This window comes from Chanodichthys erythropterus, chromosome 2 (genome assembly GCF_024489055.1).
Source record: "Chanodichthys erythropterus isolate Z2021 chromosome 2, ASM2448905v1, whole genome shotgun sequence".
Classification (NCBI taxonomy): domain Eukaryota; kingdom Metazoa; phylum Chordata; class Actinopteri; order Cypriniformes; family Xenocyprididae; genus Chanodichthys; species Chanodichthys erythropterus.
In genome coordinates this window covers 21649937-21668583 of record NC_090222.1, presented here as the reverse complement: position 1 = coordinate 21668583, position 18647 = coordinate 21649937, and the positions used below count along the sequence as shown (strand labels likewise).

Genomic DNA, 18647 nt, shown 5'->3' with positions numbered 1-18647 from the left:
ATGAAAATTACCCCATGATTTACCCACCCTCAAGCCATCCAAGGTGTATATGACTTTCTTCTTTCAAACAAATACAATCGGAGATATATTTAAAAATATCCTGGCTCTTCCAATCTATATAATGACAGCGAATGGGGAGGGGGCTGATTTTGAAGCCAAAAAAAGTACATCCATCCATCGTAAAAGTACTCCACACCGCTCCAGGGGATTAATAAAGGCCTTCTGATGCGAAGCGATGGGTTTTTGTAAGAGAAGTATCCATGTTTAAAACTTTATGATCTAAAATAAATTGCTTCCAGCAGACGACCGTACGCATACTCTGCAAGTCGACTTGCGCCAAAAGAGTAACCCGTGACGCGATGTATGACAAGGATGTAGGAGTAGCGTAAGCTTAGATGCCTCTTACGATTTAAACAAATAGGACTGTGCAACAAACTCAAGCTCCTCCGCTCTTATATCGAAATCCACCAACATTTCTCTTTAGAATCTCTTGTTTTAGACTGTTAGACTGACTGTGTTTTGTTTTGCTCTATCCTCTGCCTTGTGGAGTACTTTTACGATGGAACGCTGCACTTTTTTTGCTTCAAAATCGTGCCCCCCATTCACTGCCATTATAAAGCTTGGAATAGCCTGGATATTTTTAAATTTATCTCTGATTGTGTTCGTCTGAAAGATGTTTTTTGCCCATTGAAAATGCACTGTTTTGCCTGTTGCTTTTGGAAAAACAATTTGCTTGAGATTTAAATCAGGCATGATTTTCAGCGATCGGGGATCGTTGTTGACTTGACACTTACAGTAGTCAGTTTCTGAGGTTCTTACCAGCAGCAGGAAAACAGCGGGATAAACCGTCTGTGAGCATGATAGGTCAGCCGGGCTACGCCACAGAGCAAACTTTCCATCCTAACCAGGAAAACATTGGATTTGACAGTAACCATTCCTCACCAAGTCATGAGTGTGTGAATAAAAAAACAGGGGTCTGTTCTTCTCAGTGGGAAAGAACTGGTAAAAGTAGCATCCTGCCTCTGCTTTTTATAGTAGCCAGTGTGGAATTGTGGGATCCCGCTGTGCAGTGTTCTGAATTCTCACCCACGTCACTTGCAATTTTTCACGTCTTCCCTCACAGCTGTATGGCCGACCTGTTTATCATGGCACCCACGGACAGGAAAGTTACAGTTTCATTTTATGGTTAGCAGAAACCTTCGCTGTAATATTGTCTTGTCAAACTAGTCACATCACACTTTTTAGAGTAGATCTATAAAGTTTTAAATGTGTGGATGAAAAAAATGTACAAAGCCCACATTTCATCACCCCTGAGAGTTGTAGTATAATTTTCATATGTCTGTAATCCAGCAGGCTTTGCATAGTCACTCAAGCTGTGGTGCAAAATATATATGAATTTATTTCATATTGGGCAAATGATCATGACTGATGTTTAAAGTTATGTCTGTATTTTGTTGATGTTAGGCCTGTAAAGCCTGACATATGAAATAATAGTAAACCTTTAAACAGAATATATATATTTTTTAAATAAATGTAATTATTCTTTATTATTTTTGCATTAGGCTTACTTTATTGATCACAACACCTGAAATACCAATCTTTGAAGTATTTATGTTGATTTAAATATTTTTGTTCATAAAAAAGTCTACTTTTAATCTGTTCTAGTCAAAAACAATATATGAAATCAGGTTCTGTATAAATAATATATTAATAAAAAAAATCATATAAAGTTTGGTGTCAGTAACATTTTTTTTAAAGAAATGAATCATTTTATTCACTAAAGATGCATTTAATTGATTAAAAATTGATTTTTACATTATTTACAACTTAATAATAATGAAAATCCAGCTTTGTCATCACAGGAATAAATTACATTTTAAAATAGAAAACAGATAATAATAATATATAAATATTTCACAATATTACAGTTTTTACTGTACTTTTGATCAAATAATTCAGCCTGGTTGAGAATAGACTTTTTTCAAAAACATTTTTAAAAAACTTACCAAATTCCAAACTTTTGAATGGTAGTGAGTCATTTTGAAATGTATAAATATATTTTTAATATTTTATCTCATTATTGCAAAAAAAAAAAAAAAAAAAACTATGCTGTTTTTGGTTGATACTCAGATTGGTTCAACCAATAGCATGAGAACAGGATTTTCTTCATGACAAATCAAAGGCAGACATGGAGAACGTTTGGAAAACCTGTTTGTGGAGTAAAAGTTAAATGTTCGCATGGTCAAACCCCACCGTTATTGTTGTTGTTCTTTGCGTAGAGTTGCCTACAGGAGCTGAAGAGGCAGTTTCCAGACAGTCACAGAGTGAAGCGATTAGCAGGGATGCGGCTGGAGGCTCTGGAGAGGTAAGATACACACACCGCAGCACCATCTTAACACCACGGCCTTGGATTAGCTACAAGGGTGGGGGGTATGGGGGGGTTCTGGGACGTAAGTGGCAGGATGCGTGGGAAGGGAGGCTGTTTATTTTGCAAGCCACCATTCCTTCTGCTAAGTGGAAAAGCGAGAGAGAATGGTTCAGCCCTCGGTAGTCCTGTGGCTCTTTTGCCTGAGCGAAGAATTCCGAAGACGGAAGTGGTCTCTCCTGCTATTATTCTGGGGGTCCCTCTGTGCTTTTTTTCCCCTCTCTCTTTTTGTCTCACTGGTTGTGAAAACAAGGCCAGTCAGAATTGTAAACATAGTACCTATGTTCTGCGTTTCCTCTCACAGAGAATTTCGCCTTCTCTCAGTGTTTGAGCAAATGATTAAGAAGGTTGTAAATTGATGTTAATGTATAAAATTTCAGCAGGATTTCAGATCTGTTTCAGTCTGGTCACCATATCTTCGACGTGTTTATCAGTTATGCCAGGGGTTGTTCCGTAATTGTGAGTGATTGCGCCTGCACGGTCAGATTAAATAAACTGCAAATTGGAGTCTAATTGCCATCAGACGCTCAGCTTAAACGAAACTCTCCCCTCTGCTCCCACATGGCTGAATCCTACATAAATAGAGCAAGTCAAAGCGGCTGGTGCCATTTGAGATGTGCCAGAGAGTGATTGAACTCTAATGTGGATGTGAGAAGAGGAGTGGCGTTGGAGCTCGATGATAATAGGAACCAGAGCTGCTTCTGTTGTTGGTTGTGGGCTGAAACAGGTTTTGATCATAAGGCCGGCTGCTTTGGCTGTGCTAGCGTTAACTGCGCAGGTTGTCCCTCGTAAAAAAACAAGCTTTCATCCTTCATTCGACATGACAAGTGAAGTGCTTCTGGCATTGTCCTCCCATTCTTCAGAAAAGTCTGTATGAGATCAGTATCGTAATTCATAACGTCTTTTCAAACACATGGTGCTGTCCAACCCTTAGTTCAGGTTGAAGGGCCCGTCGAGTGTATTTATTTATTTTTTTGCATCTGTAACTCATATACGTCTTGCTTCGGAATGCCTTTTAAGCGAAATGTGCTTCGAAACGATGCCTGATTTGTGGTGGAAGTTCAGGCTGATTTGTTTAGAGGTAAATCAAAGTGCAGGGAATCATGTTTGTGGATTACGCTCTTTGTAGAGCTAGTAAACCTCGCACAACACTGGCTATTTGAGCTGCTATGGTAATGGCTGTTTATTTCTGCTTCTTGGATACATAGCCTCTGTCATTTATATAAACAAGCCGTTCTGTATATAAAAAAAAAAAGCTTTATTTGATAGCTCTACCACCTCATTTCACATGACCGGTGTTCCTGTTATTTATCCTTAAACATGATCTCTCTGTTGAAGGTATGAGGATGCCAATAAGCTGTACGACTCAATTCTACAAGATGACCCGACAAATACGGTAAGAAAAAAAAAATGTTTGAAACTTGCTGTTTAAAAAGTAAATTTTTCTACTCTTTCTCCCCCTCTGTGACCTTAGCCACTAGAATCACACACACGTAAACGCAGTACACACAAGTGTGTGAGGTAACAAAGACCATTGATTTATGGACTTCAGTTGCATTAAACACGGCTGGGGCAACCTCAGCAAAAATAAATGCCTTGTCTTTTGAAGAAGGGGATTTATCGCTTTTCCTGAGACTCCATAGAGAGGTCTCAGGGGTGCTAATTTTTTTCCCTTCGTTTTTTTTTTTACCTTTAACCTTTAGATAACCTAAAGGAATAGTTCATCCAGAAATGAAAATTCAGTCTTCATTGAATCACCCTCATGTCACTCCAAATGCATAACATTTTATTTATTCACAAAACCAATTTTTTTTGGTAGGGATGCACCAAAATTTTGGCTACTGAATTTTTTTTTTCTTCTGAAACAGCTATTTTTGGTTGTGGAGGGCCGAAATCAGTGACTGAAACCAATAGCACATTTTGACTGTGTTCAGCGTCTATTTTGTGCACACAACCTGGATAAGCTACAAGTTAAACATGTCCGCTCTGTGGACACAAGCTCTGGATTGACAATATTTCAATCAGTAATGATATGGGGTTTTTTTTAAATCTACAATATTTTAGTCTGCTCTCTTGTAGTTTTTTTTTCTGTTGATGCATAAACAAAACCTGCCGCCTGACATTCAATAAACGCAAAACGCTTTGTGCTTTCTTATTTTAAATATAAAGCAAAGTCTCAACTTTAAAATTCTTAATTTTTTTTTTTTTTTTTATGAAATTCAAACAATAAATGTTTTTTTTTTGGCTGTCTTTAATATGGCCTCACCGATCACTGTAGCCACCTCAGTTTAGGCGGCAGTACGGATCAAGCATGCATGAACCCATCATCTATTCTCCTCTTTACTAGTTACAGTATGAAGGGGGTGAACACCAGAAGGTATGTTGAAAGATTTAATTACAACAAATTGAAATAAATTCTGTCTCATGTAATCGCTCAATCAGCGTATCACCCGGGGAAAAACGCCAATAAAACAGCTTGTAGGCTAAACAATGTCACGTAATGCTACATTTACCTCACGAAAGCTATTCAGTGTCCATAAACTCATTAGTTAGCTAAAAAAAAAAACTGAAGAAGAGCATTTTGATAAATATATGCACTGTATTTATTATATTTTTACTTAGCGATGTCTTCATGTACGTTTGAATAAATCTGTCATGATAACAAATTATTACAGTTTATTGTCATTTAAATGTTTATATTTCACTAACAAACTGGAGTAGAACAATTGTTATTCAAAAAAATATATATAAAAATGGCTTTATGTGGAACTTAAATGTTTGTACAACTCAGTTTTAACTATTTGAGTGCTGATTATTAAATAAGTTTGATTGATTAATTAATTCATCATTTATTTACGGTTTTGGTTTTCGGCCAAGTGCTTCGTGAAGTTTCGGTTTTGGACCAGAATTTTTGTTTCGGTGCATCCCCAATCCCTTTTGGAGTCATCCATCTGTTAAAGAGAGTTTGTTCAAATTGATCAATTTGGTTCTCGAGTTTAACTCGTGACTAGTAGAATGATCCAGTTAACAGTCCACTAGAGGTGAGGATTAGTGATTAATAAATTAAATTCTCCCATTCAAAATTGTCTTGTGCTTAACATCAGTAAAAACAGTAATATTGTAAAATGTTATTGCAATTTAAAATATCTGTTTTAATATTTTAAAATGTAATTTATTCCTGTGATTCTTGCTGAATTTTCAGCAACCATTACTTCAGTCTTTAGTGATTCTCCAGTCTTTTGATCAATTTAATGTAACCTTGATGAATAAAAGTATTAATTTCTTTTTTAAAAACATACATATACTTTTACTTTGTGTTCCATGGAAGAAAGTCATTTACGTGGTGAGGTTCAGAATTTTTATTTTTGGATGAATTACCCATTTGCAGTATGTGGTTCAGTCTTAACTTATTTATTATTTAAAGATCACTTAGGTATTAAAGGCCCAAATGTAGTTCGCCCAGTTCGCTATTGATTTGTCTTGCCTTGGCGTAACAAATGAAGCCTGTTTTTTATTCACTGATTATTTATTGAGTGAAGTGGTTTACGGAATCCAAGTATGCTCCATGTTTTTCCAAATATCTTTCCACCATCACCTCAAAACATATTGTACCTGCCCTTCATTCTTACATAAGGACTTTGCGGCCATTCAAGAAAATAAATGTTTTGAAGTGTTTTCATAACCATATTTGTTTTGGCCCTTCTCTGTAGACGCAAAACACTTTCTTTTTTTTTTTTTTTGCACTGTCTCTACACATGGGCTTGCTTAGATGTTTTAAACACATTTTCTCTGGGCTGGCAAAGTGTGCATGATGAAGCGGATACTTCTGTTCTTTGGACATTGTGCGCAGATTCCACACCTTGCCGTCCATCTGTTTTGAACACATGGAGGCTTTGCTGGCAAAGTCAATAAACCCTCATGTGTGCTCCGGCAGGACCCCCTTCCCCCCGGTGATCTCTCTCTCTCTCTCTCTCTCTCTCTCTCTCTGCTTGTTTTCTCCCTTAAAGGGATAGTTCACCCATAATTAAGATTCTGTCATCACTTACTCTCCCTCATTTTGTCCCCAACCTGTGTGACTTTCATTCTTCCATGGAACACAAGAAATTTTTAATAATGTACCAGTTACTCTTTTGCAAACAATTGCGACAAATGGGGAGCGTTTAAGCTTCAAAAGGAATGTAAAGCCAAAAATTTGTCCATTCAGTTTGTGCACTATTTTTTTTAATCTTCTGAAGTTATATGATAGATTTAAGGTGTTATTCACTGAAAATCTTCTCCTTCATTGGGCTGTTAACCATTATGACTGGATCATTGAGTAAGTGAGTTGAACTCAAGAACCACATCAGTCAGACTAGTTTTTATCAACTGATTCATTGAAAATATACGACTAGAAAGAAAAAAGTTTGTTCACATATCAGACATTGCTACTTCCCTTATGAACTAAACCTGCCAAGGAGAGCAAGGACTATGAACCACTTTATGGTGCTTTTTTTTTATCATTTTGGAGCTTGGCAGCCCCAGTCCACATTCTGTTTTGCTACATTGATAAGTGGCCAGGATATTCTTCAAAAATTCACTTTTTGTGTCCCACCAAAGAAAGTCAAGTGGGTTTGGAATGGATGAGTAAATAATGACTGAATTTTCATTTTGGGTTATCATTTTAAACTATTACATTGAAGCTATCACTGTCTTCATCTTGCGGGCAAAAAATGGCCTGTCCTCCGTCCTCTCGTCCCTGCATTTGTTATATCATTACCATTTGATATTTATTTAACTATCTGTTACTGTTGGACTGAACCGCTCCCATCCGTCTTTCTCCCTCTGAAAACGAGAGGTCTGTTCTGTTTGTTTTTTGTGCATTTCAACCGAGGCACTCTCCCTATTCCCATGATCAAGGTTAAATTGCAAGCACGTTTAATGGCGTGTAAATGGGAAGTTGAGAAGATCGGCGCAAAATGGATATCATCAAACCAGTGCGGTTACATTATTCTTCACAATCTAGTAATCATATCGCTTTGCCCCTCTGTTAACATCCAAAAGATATGAAACAAATTTCCCCTCGGGGAAATATGTTTCCCCGTGTCTTAGTGTTATCCAAGCCAAACACTTTTGGGAAAGAGTGTGGCAATAATGTGATTTTTGCAAACGTCCCCATCAAAGTGTTGCATTTTACGTAAACTTTATCTGCCGTAGTAATGAAATCCATGAGGGGAAATATGATATCCCATTACTAAACACCTGCAAGTAGAGATCATTTGTGAAATATAGTATTTACAGGCAGTTCTATGCAGACACGCATGCCTTTTGTGAAATCTACTGGGTAAACTTTTTTTTTTTAAGCTTAAAATTGTTAAACTGGGCTTTTTATTTATGAACTGTCATTTAACCCAAATTTGAATTGTCATCATCAATATAATGAAATGGTCCTTTTACACTCAGTTCAGCAGAAAAATCACTGGAAAATACTGTCCAACCACGTCTCATTACCTCATCAGTCTCTCGCAGAAACCGGCTGCAGCCATCATCTCCTAAAAGGAAATGTGCATTTGTGAATGATCACTCAGACAGCCGTCTTTTTTTTTTTTGCACCAGGAAGTCTGGGAAATGAAGTGAAATGGGCTGACAGATTCTTAAAGCTTTGCTCAATCGCTCTGTGAAATGCCGTGGGATTTTGCTCTTTCAGGATTTATCAACTTTATTAGGTGGCAAAACAGGCCATCAGTGTAGCCATCAAGGGCATGTTTTCACTGTGAAACGCATAAATTTCCCATGTCTTATCTTCATGCTGAATGCTCATGGACGGGAGCATTGGTAGGCTTGGTAGGATGCACCCACTTGTGGAAAGGGTGTAGGCGAGAACCATGTGAACCACCCTGACACAATTAGGTTCAGCCCAGATATTTCTGATGGCCCCGAAAAGGATTTGCCCGTTTCCTGATCTCCAAATACAAGTCACCTCCCGTCAAATCCTGTACGTTTTGAGGAGGGGAATGGAAGAAAACGGAGCCATTGTGCAGTGGCAACTAGACAGTATTTTCCCACAATCCAATCCCCTCTGGCTGGGTATAGCAGGCGGGGTGACGAGTTTGTGGTATTGGAGGGATGACATCATCTAGGTCACCTGTCTGTAAATGCAAGGCTTATCTAAACGCTGTGTTTTTTAACATGTTCAGTGGAATGGGATGAGGGCACGATCCAAGAAAATGGCGGAAAATTGGCGACTTCTGTGAGGACTTGTGAGGCATCCCAGCATGCGGAGCTGAGATTGGAAACTGAACTGTTGTAATTATAGGCTGTGGAATAGATGTGGTACCCATTAACCAAAATTGTTGAATCAACAAAAATTGCTCAAGGTTTCTCTGCCATGGCGGTGTCCAAAAAATGTTCGAACTCCTAGCCCTTCCATTGCTCATTATGGTCCAATACCTACAGCAATGATTTGGAGAAATTCTTCCTGGCTCATATCAGTCTGTCTTTTTATCTCTCTATCTCTCACTGTCTGTCTGTCTGTCTGTCTGTCTATCTGTCTGTCATTTGTTCCATCTGTCCGTCTGTCTCACTGTCTGTCTGTCATTTGTTCCATCTATCGTTCATTATATCATCTGTCTCTGTCTGTCATTTGTTCCATCCATCCGTTGTTTGTTCTATCATCTCTCTCTTGCTCTCTGTCTGTCTGTCTACCTATCTGTAATTTGTTCTATCTGTCTGTCTGTTTGTCTGTCTGTGTTATTTGTTTGTTCCATCATCTGTCATTTGTTTTATCATCTTTCGTTTGTTTTATCTGTATGTCTGCCTCTATATTTTGTTCGTTCAGTCTATCTATAATCTGTCTTTTGTTCTATCGTGTCTATTTGTCATTTGTTAGTTCCATCTATCATCTGTCATTCATTCTATCCATCTGTCATTCTGCCTGTCTATCCTTCTATCCATCTATTGTTCCTTCCATATATCCATCTGTAGATTTGTCTATCCATCCATCCATCCATCCATCCATCCATCCATCCATCCATCCATCCATCCATCCATCCATCCATCCATCCATCCATCCATCCATCCATCCATCCATCCATCCATCCATCCATCCATCCATCCATCCATCCATCCATCCATCCATCCATCTGTTTATTTTAACACTGATTGACTCAGTAGGCTTACTCGATTCACGGAATTTCAGCACTCTCACTCTGCCTGTAATTCAGCAGGATAAACATGGTTGTGCTTGTGAAAGCAATTGAGGTCAATGAGAATTCTCCTGAGGTTGACCTCTAGAATTACATGCAATTACAGTGCAGAACAAGATGTAGTTTGTAAAGGTCAAACAGATTTTTTTTTACAAAAAAATTCTGAACTGACTGTATTTCAGTCCAATGACATTTTTGTCATAGTTTTTAGAAACCTTTCTTCTGAAAGGAAAAAGAAGATTTTTTTTTTTTTCTCCATACAGTGAAAGTCAGTGGGATCCAGTGTTGCTTTGCACCCATTTGACCTTCATTGTATAAACAAACACAGTTGAAACATTCCTCAAAATAATATATGACATGAGGATGAGTAAATGATGACAGAATTATAATTTTTGGCTGAAAACGCTGCTTCAGAAGATTTGGATATGCTCATAAATTTGGACTTTCATTTAGAATTTATTTTAAAAACATGACCACTTTCTTTGAAATGACACTTTGATGTTTTTGACACTTCTAATCATTATGAACTCTGTTAGAAATGATTCATGGACTGTTCCTGATCATGTTTATCTTAAGCCGTTGCTGAGACCTTAGATTTGGTCTGGATATGTTGAAACCAATAGCAGGTAATTCTCTTATTTAAGGATGAATATGAAGTCAGGTCATGTCGGTACACCACAGCGCTAAGAGTCAACTCCTCTTCACCCTGTGGGAACGACGGTTGCCTTTGAAATCCCTGGAGGTGGGCTCTCAACAGCAGTCTGAAAGTGGAGCCAGGGGTTGATGGAAGCAGCCAGGTCCTTCACGGTGAGAGGCACTCAGAAATGCTTCAGAAGAAAGAATCACGAAGAGAATGAAAATGAGATGCTGGCCTTTCCTGGATCACATCGAAAGAGAAGGGAGAAGGAGGGAAAGACATAGAGAGACTGAAATGGTTTGGAATGGCTCATTGTTTAATAAAGTTTCGTAAGACTCTCCGGTCTACCAGCCTCCGAATGTTTCTGTCGGTGCCAAGTGCACTAAGAGGAAACGAAAGACAGATATGGGGTCCGAGTAAATAACCTGCGGTTGCAAACAGTCTTCCGCCTTGTTCAGTGCAGAGTACAAAGAAATCAGTTCGTTGGCAGAAACTGAACATTAACAATAAAATTTGATAGCTTAAACTATTTGGAATTACTGTTTGATTCCGTTCCACAGTTTCTTTAAATACTTCTGGAGGCTAACGTTATATAGCGATACAGAACTCGTGCAATAATCCAAACAGCTTGAGGTTGTAGCTGTAGCCTTATTTCACCTGTCATCTGCAGCCTGGTAATGTGAAACCATGTCTTCCGCTGATCCAGTAAGTACTATCAGACTTGCGTACAGTAGGGGTTTGGCAGTTCATCAAGTCCTTAGCTCGAGCAGCCAGTGGAGCAGGTTCGTCTGGCCGCCTGGTTGATGGATAAGTGGATTTGGAGTGGCGGTGGTATCATAGCAGTTCCAGATTTATGGCCTTTCAGACGTGACTCATGCCCGGCTTGATGGAGTTTGGTCCATGCTGTGGTAGTAGGGAAGACCCACTCTATCAAGTGCCAGTTCATAAATAATATCTGGGGCATTTCTAACAGTAAAGCTTCTGCTCTTTGCTCTCCTTTCACCGGCGGAGAGAAAAAAAGAGGCGCTGCTGGAAAAGTCGTCGGACTTGGCGTAATACTTTCTGATTCAGATTGATGAGATTCTAATCCGCCTGAAGGTCACTTTTGCGTCTGAACAAGGCAGGACGTTATTTGCGGCTGATTCGAGCTGGGCTATGCAAGTTTATGTGAATGCATATGGCCCATGGCTCTTTGGCAATGTGTTATTTTCACCACTTGAAATGGGTCTTTACTTGCTCTTCCAAATGTGAGCAGCATCCTCGCTGATGCTCGTGCGCCAGAATCCGCAAGCTTTCTAATCTGATAAAGACATTACTTTTTTGTATCTGCTGCTATATTACTTACGACTTGAATGCAGTAATAATATGCTTTCAAGGAAACGTCATATTGGACAATCTGATGGTGCAAGGGTGTTTATTGTAACACTGCCTCAGGGGAGGAAAAAAGAACTACACGTGCTGTTCTGCCCAGTAACTGACAGCATTTAATTGACCTCCATTACGTCCTGTTCCAGAATTCATAAAAAAGGATGATGTTGTAAAATTTTAAAGCATACCGTATTCCACAATCCTGGTCACGGGTTGTATGCTTAAGTAGTTTTTTATTTCATGTAATTTTTTTTATTTTTACCTGTTTTTATAGTGTTTTTTATACATTTGTCTTTTCCTCTCTCTGTGTTTTTCATGGAGATGGGAGATTTAAAAGATTTGAATTTTGTAAATTTTACTTTTAAATAAATGTAGTATAATGTAGTTCTGAATTTTGTTACTATGAATTCTAGACATAAGACATTTAAGTTTTTTTTTTTTTTTTTTTGGTAAAATCTGTAAAATGCCACAAAATCTCTTTTGTAAAATGTCCCATCTAAAATTTTAAAAATTCAAAACTAAAATATCCCACAAGAATATATTTTTTTTGTGAAATCTAAAATTCTAATTTACAAAATGCTCAGTCAGATCTTTTGATCATTTTTCAGTTCTTTGCTAAAATAATTACACATGAGGACATTTTGCCACAAGTCAGAAGTCTTTGCAAGACTAGGTCAAAAATGAACAAGAACCACCCCAAATGTGCTATCTGTAGCATTATTTGGTGACAATCTGACAAAGTTTAATGTCATTGTAACAGGTATCTAAATCAATTTCTTATGTGTATAACTCTCAAAGTCAGTATTTGTCTGATCGAAACTTGTAAGATGGAGATGGAATCCAACTCTTAGCCTGTGGTGCCTCTGCCATCCCTGTTGTCTTCACAGTCTGATCACCAGAACCCCAGGGGATTATTTACACATCCCTGTTTCTTTCCTTCTTTGCTCTTTTCTGTTGCTCGCAAACACTTGAAACTCTAAAGCCCTAATCCTCTGTTGATGTCAACCCAACAGGCAGCAAGGAAGCGCAAGATCTCCATCCTGCGAGCGCAGGGCAAAAGCAGCGAGGCCATTCGCGAGCTCAACGAATATCTGGAGCAGTGAGTGTTTTACAAGAGGATTTAGACACCCCTCCCTCCCTTCCCCTCTACTTTTTAATTAAAAGGGGTTTTGCATTTGATTGAGTTGGCCCCCAAGCCTTTCCCTAACCCCCTTTTGTCCACAGTGACCTTTCTGATGAGCTAACTACCACTACTCTGTCTTGCAGGTTTGTGGGAGACCAGGAAGCATGGCATGAGCTGTCAGAACTCTACATCAATGAACATGAGTAATGATTTCTTACCTAATTTCTTTTGTTGATTCTTTTTTTATATACTTGATAGAAGTTGATAGAACATGAGGGTTAATCATGTTAATCAATCAGAAACAACATAACTAGAACATATACCAATCATGTTTCTAAAAAAAGTAGCCATATTTTATGGCTTCAGTAATATATGGGTTACAATTTGTTCAGATGAATTTATTCTTATTTCCTCAAGAATTTGATGAGGAGAAAAGAGATTCATTTTAAAACATACATCACTGTGTGTAAAAACAAACAAACAAACAAACAAACAAACAAACAGGCATATTTGTAGTGTAGGTAGGGAAAAACTAATTTAAAACAGCTAAAAATCGATTTATCAGTCACCAATGTGTCAGTAAGATGTCCAGAAGTTGTCTGTACGGAATGTGAAGTTTACGAGGGTTATGAGGTCACATTTACCACCATCTCGCAGGTCATTCTCAGGACCTTTGTTTGACATGCGACGGTTGCTGTAGAGTTGTGGGACCTTCTGGAGTAAAAGACAGTGAAATGCCAGTCTCAGCCAGGGGCCCTGCTTAAAGCTCAGTGTCTATTTGTCCCATGGAGTAGGGCCATAATAGGATTTGTTCCTTGAGCCCCCTCTCCAACTCCTGGGATAAGACTGCGCTCCCCTGCTGATATCTCTTTTGCCAGGGGTTACTTTCTGCCAGGCATCAGGATTGTAGGAAACTACAAGTCTGTGTCGGTGTCTCCTCTCCTCCATCCTTCTTTAATTGTTTTGGTCTTATTGTTCACGAGGGGGGCTATAGGGTGTTAGTATGTGTGTGTGAGAGAGAAAAAGTTGGTTGTCCCGGTCGGAGGCCGCTGGCCGTAGGAATGCAGCCGCTTGGTGAGAGCACCGCTTATTAGATACCTCACGGTTTTGTGTAAAGGGCTTTATTGCTGTGGCAGACAGAGGAAATCCAGGGGTGAGAGGATTATCTGCCCGCTTAGCCCAACTTTTCTAATATCACACCATTCTTTGACAACCCCTTATCTATAGGCGTGTCAGTGTCACTTTTTCTTTCTTCCCCTTTCTCTTTCTATTCTTTATTTCAGGTCACAGACTCACATTTTCCCCTTACCCTCCTCTTCCGGCAAAGCCCGCATTATCACATCTCTCTTCCACGCTGTGAAAAAAATGGAAGAAAAGGGAAAAAGAGAAATTCCCAAGAGAATGAGGTGGCACCCATTCTCCCAACCAGTCAAAACAAGATGAAGAGAAACAAACACCACCCAAACAGCTGATTACACAGCTATGACGTGCGGCTAAGTCCGTAGTACAAATTGACTACTAGTAGATCGTGCTTTTCAATGACAGTTAAATACTGGTAAAGAAATGTGTCAAAGTGGATTCTTGAGTGAATTAAATGCTATTTTTAGGTAGGGATGTCCAAAACATATTTTCCACTGATCAGTGAGTTGTCTAAATAACTAGTAAACTATGTATCTTAAGGAAGCATAATTATGTTGACTGATCAAATCAAATCAGTAGGATGGAGCTCAGTAGAAAGCAGTCTTTATAAACTCACCAGTCAACGTCACTAATTGGCTGGTTGGTTGTTGGACAACTAGTCAGTCATCTTAGCACCGTTTTAGGTTTAGGTTCATCAGGAGATGGATGTGGAAGTCTGTTTTTGTGCCTCAAAGTTTAAAAATAAGGTAATTATTTATCAGATTTAATATCTTACAATGTAACTTTTTATATATACAGTATATATCTCACAATTGACTTAAAATCTCACAATGTGACTTTATCTCACAATTTGACTTAATATTTAAAAAGTTGACTTTATATCTCAGAATTTGAGTGTCTCCTAATTTGACTTTGATTCTCACAATGTGACTTTCTCTCAAAATGTGACTTTATATCTCACAATTGGATTTTTAGATCTCAAAATGTGAATTTTTCCCCAATTTGATTCTCACAGTGTGACTTAAAATCTCAAAATGTTACCTTATATCTCACAATCTGAGTTTGTTGCTTAATTTGACTTTATATTTCAGAATGTGACATTATATTTTACAATTTTTTTAAGATCTCTAGAAGACTTTTCCCCAATTTGACTTTCTCACAATGTGACTTAAAATATTATGTCAAAATTTGACTAACATTTTAACTTTATATCTCAAAATGTGACTTTGCCTCCTAATTTGACATTTTATCTCACAGTGTGACATTATATCTTTCAATGACTTTTTCATTTTAAACTTTTTCTCACAATTAAAGTCACATTGTGACATACAGACACAGTTACATCTTTTTTTTTTTTCTTCTTTTTTTTTTGTACTCTGAGGCAGAAATTCATAAATGGAGCGCTGGTAGAGTTGGCCGTGTACGTTGAATGCTCAGGTAGTAGGCGTTGAGTTCAGCAGTGATGTGGGTTGATGCCTGCCTTGCTTTCTCTGTGTCTCCATCTGTCTATCGCTCTCTCTCACTCTTTGCATTGTTCCACCACAGTTTACGCCATAGTAGGAGCACATCTGAAAGTCTTTATGGAGAGGAAATGGTAATTGCAAGCAGCATTCAACCTTCTGAGTGGCCTGATCTCACTGGCTCACTCCTTCAACCTCTTTGACTGTCTGTGTTGTTCTCTCACTCTCATTCTCCTTTTTTTGCATTTAAAGTCCCTTGAACATTTCCTAAACGGCTAGATAGGCTCATCATCTCTTTGCAAGTCAGCAACGGCAATGCCCTTTTTCCACAAAAAAAGCCTAGTTTGCGTCCACACGTTTTTTCCGCCAGTTGTTAGCCATAAGATTAGCATCCACAACTGTATTGGACATGCTCCAGCTCTGTTTTAAGATTTGATGTGTTGTGATAAATTGATATGTGTGCACGAGCACGTACATTGCGAGGCTCGATGTGTGGACCTCGCATGGAATGAGATAGAAAGCTTGCCTAACGGTAGCTAAAAAAGCTGTGCGGTTTCGTGGAATCGAGACGGTAACGAGTCTTTCAACCCCGTCCACAGCTTTTAGATACATTTGGCTCATTTTTGTGTCTTGCGGCTTTGTTGTAATAGTCCTGAAGTTCTTTTTGAAATTGTTTGGGTTTTCTTTGGTGGGAGCAATGGGGAAATGTGCAGGCCCATGTTGTATACTTATAAGGAAGAGAGTGTCTGAGACATGAAACTGTAAATTAGTGTGAGGTCAGTGGCTCAGCAGTGATCTCATGTGGGAACGGCTTTTGAGAATGACCTCAAGACAGCCTCGAGATGTTAATGAAGAACCCAGGGACAGATTGTTGCTCATCTTTAAATCTAGGGCAGAAATGTCACCTCTGTTGCAAAGCTCCGTTCATCATTTGACCATATTGGGTGTTCATACATTTCCATTAAAGGGATGGTTCACCCAAAAATGAAAATTCTTTCATCATTTACTCAGCCTCAGGTTGTTCCAAACCTGTATAAATTTCTTTCTGTAGAACACAAAGGAAGATTTTTTTCGAAGAATGTTGGAAACTGAACAGTTCTGGGGTACCATTGACTTCCTTTTTTTTTTTTTTTTTTTTTTTTTTTTTCCTACTTACAAACTTTCTTCAAAATATCTTCCTTTGTGTAAAGCAGAACAAAGAAATTTATACAAGTTTGGAACAACTTGAGAATGACTAAATGATGACAGAATTTTCATTTTTGGGTGAACTATCCCTTTATCCCTCATAAAAGCTGATGAAAGAGAAACCTCAAACTGTCCAGTCCCAGATTGTCAACAAGTCTGAACTAGGGCTGCACGATATATCGTTTTGGCATCAAATTCGCGATGTGTGTATCCGCGATAGTCATATTCTAGTATAGGGATCGACATCACGGTTCAAAACACAGGTGATTCTCTGATTAATTGCAAATTCTGACCATCATACAATGAAAGTTTATCATTTGAACGTGTTTTAGGTCCTGTTAGTTTAAACATTCAAGAGATTTTAAACCATTTGAGCGCACAAAGATGCGAAAGTAAGCTCAATAATGAACAGGCGACTGTTTTGTGTATGCACACAGAGCACGTGAACAATTCATACCATTCTCTTCCACGTCTATTTGTGCCTGAACGGACACATACATGCAAAATAACTGTCTAAATGCATGTAAAAGATCGCCTAGGTAAACGAAACATTTGAGAAAGAACCAGATGTGTAACAGTATTTTGGATCCGCACCGCGCATTCGGTCTTAAAGTGACAGAAACCCCTGCTGCTGCTTTCTGTGTCATGAATGTTAATCAAATAACAAAAGACAAAGAGAAACAACACTTTTGTAGTTTTAACACAGATTAATTGTTTAATTTATACATTGAGACTATGTATTATTTTACACTATGTATTATTTGACACTGTTTATTACATACAGTATTGTTTCACATTTGATTATTCAATTTCTGTGCCTGAATACTGACTTACCTGGAAAATATAAAGCACTATTTATTTCATTTGCATCTTTGTTCTATTATATTTATCTGTGCTTGTAATTTGCTCATTATTTTCTGTGTATTCACTCACCTACAAAATTATCCCAATCATTTTTTTAATATCGCAGAAAAACAAAATATCGCAATGTCATTTTTTTCAAATATCGTGCAGCCCTAGTCTGAGCATCGCTTTGCGTAATCAGCCGCAAAGCTACTGGGAGATGTTTTATGTGTATGTTTGTTCTTCATTGTTTTTTTTCACCTCCCTCTCATGTTGTTTGACTCCCACAGTTATGCAAAAGCAGCTTTTTGTCTTGAAGAGCTGATGATGACAAACCCACACAATCACCTGTACTGTGAACAGTACGCTGAGGTATGATTTCTTTCTCCCTGCCTGAAACAAATTTTCTTTTCAATTTAATTAAGGTGATTTAAAAAAATAAATAAATAAAATTGAGGAAAAATAATGTTTAATTGTTAATGAACTTTGCCATCTGAAGCAATACATTTTTAATTGTTGAGATATAATTATGCCTTCAGAAAATAAGAAATATGAAATTGTGTATACTTAAAAAAGTACACAAACTATTAACTTAAGTTTGTATACTTTTTGTAGTTTTATGTTTGAAAATTTTCTTATTTTTGATTAAATTTTATTTTTTTAAATGGTTAAAAGTCACTGAATTTGTTGTTAGGTTTAGAAAGATGTTGTTTATGGGTTTAAAAAAGTATATATAAAGATATAAGTTGGCATCAGCTATTCATATCTTAGTCATATCCTTTTATATCTTCTATGTTAAAGGGTTAGTTCACCCAAAAATTTAAATCCTGTCATTAATTACCATCATGCCAATCCAAACCTGCAAGACTTTAGTACATTCAGAATGCAAATAAAGATATTTGAATTTTGAATTTTGATGAAATCTGAGAGTGATCAAGTCTCTTAATATACCATAATAAACCACTTAATTCATATGGATTAGTTTTATGATTTCTTTATGAACTTTTTGCCACGTCAAAGTTTGTTGCGTAGCTGTCTATGGAGAAACAGAAAGCTCTCACATTTCATCAAAAAGATCTTCATTTGTGTTCCAAAGATGAACAAAAGTCTTATGGGTTTGGAACGACATGAGGGTGAGTAATTAATGACAGAATTTCAATTTTTTGTTCTTTTTTTTTTTTTTTTTGTCCAAACTAGCCTTGACCGTAATAAAAAAAAAAAAATCAGCCACATGGTTTCTATTTCTGTCATATCATTCTGTCGTATGCCCCTGCCCACCATAAAA

At 37.8% G+C, this 18647-nt stretch overlaps 1 protein-coding gene across 1 annotated transcript in view; it reads left to right on the top strand.

The window, feature by feature from the left end:
- The window catches only part of emc2 (ER membrane protein complex subunit 2), a 38168-nt gene that overhangs the window by 9237 nt on the left and 10284 nt on the right, over nucleotides 1-18647 (top strand). The window contains exons 5-9 of the mRNA XM_067404793.1: nucleotides 2280-2365; nucleotides 3764-3821; nucleotides 12625-12710; nucleotides 12878-12937; nucleotides 17653-17734. Coding sequence (XP_067260894.1) covers nucleotides 2280-2365; nucleotides 3764-3821; nucleotides 12625-12710; nucleotides 12878-12937; nucleotides 17653-17734 — 372 coding nt within the window. The remainder of the gene's footprint in view (nucleotides 1-2279; nucleotides 2366-3763; nucleotides 3822-12624; nucleotides 12711-12877; nucleotides 12938-17652; nucleotides 17735-18647) is intronic.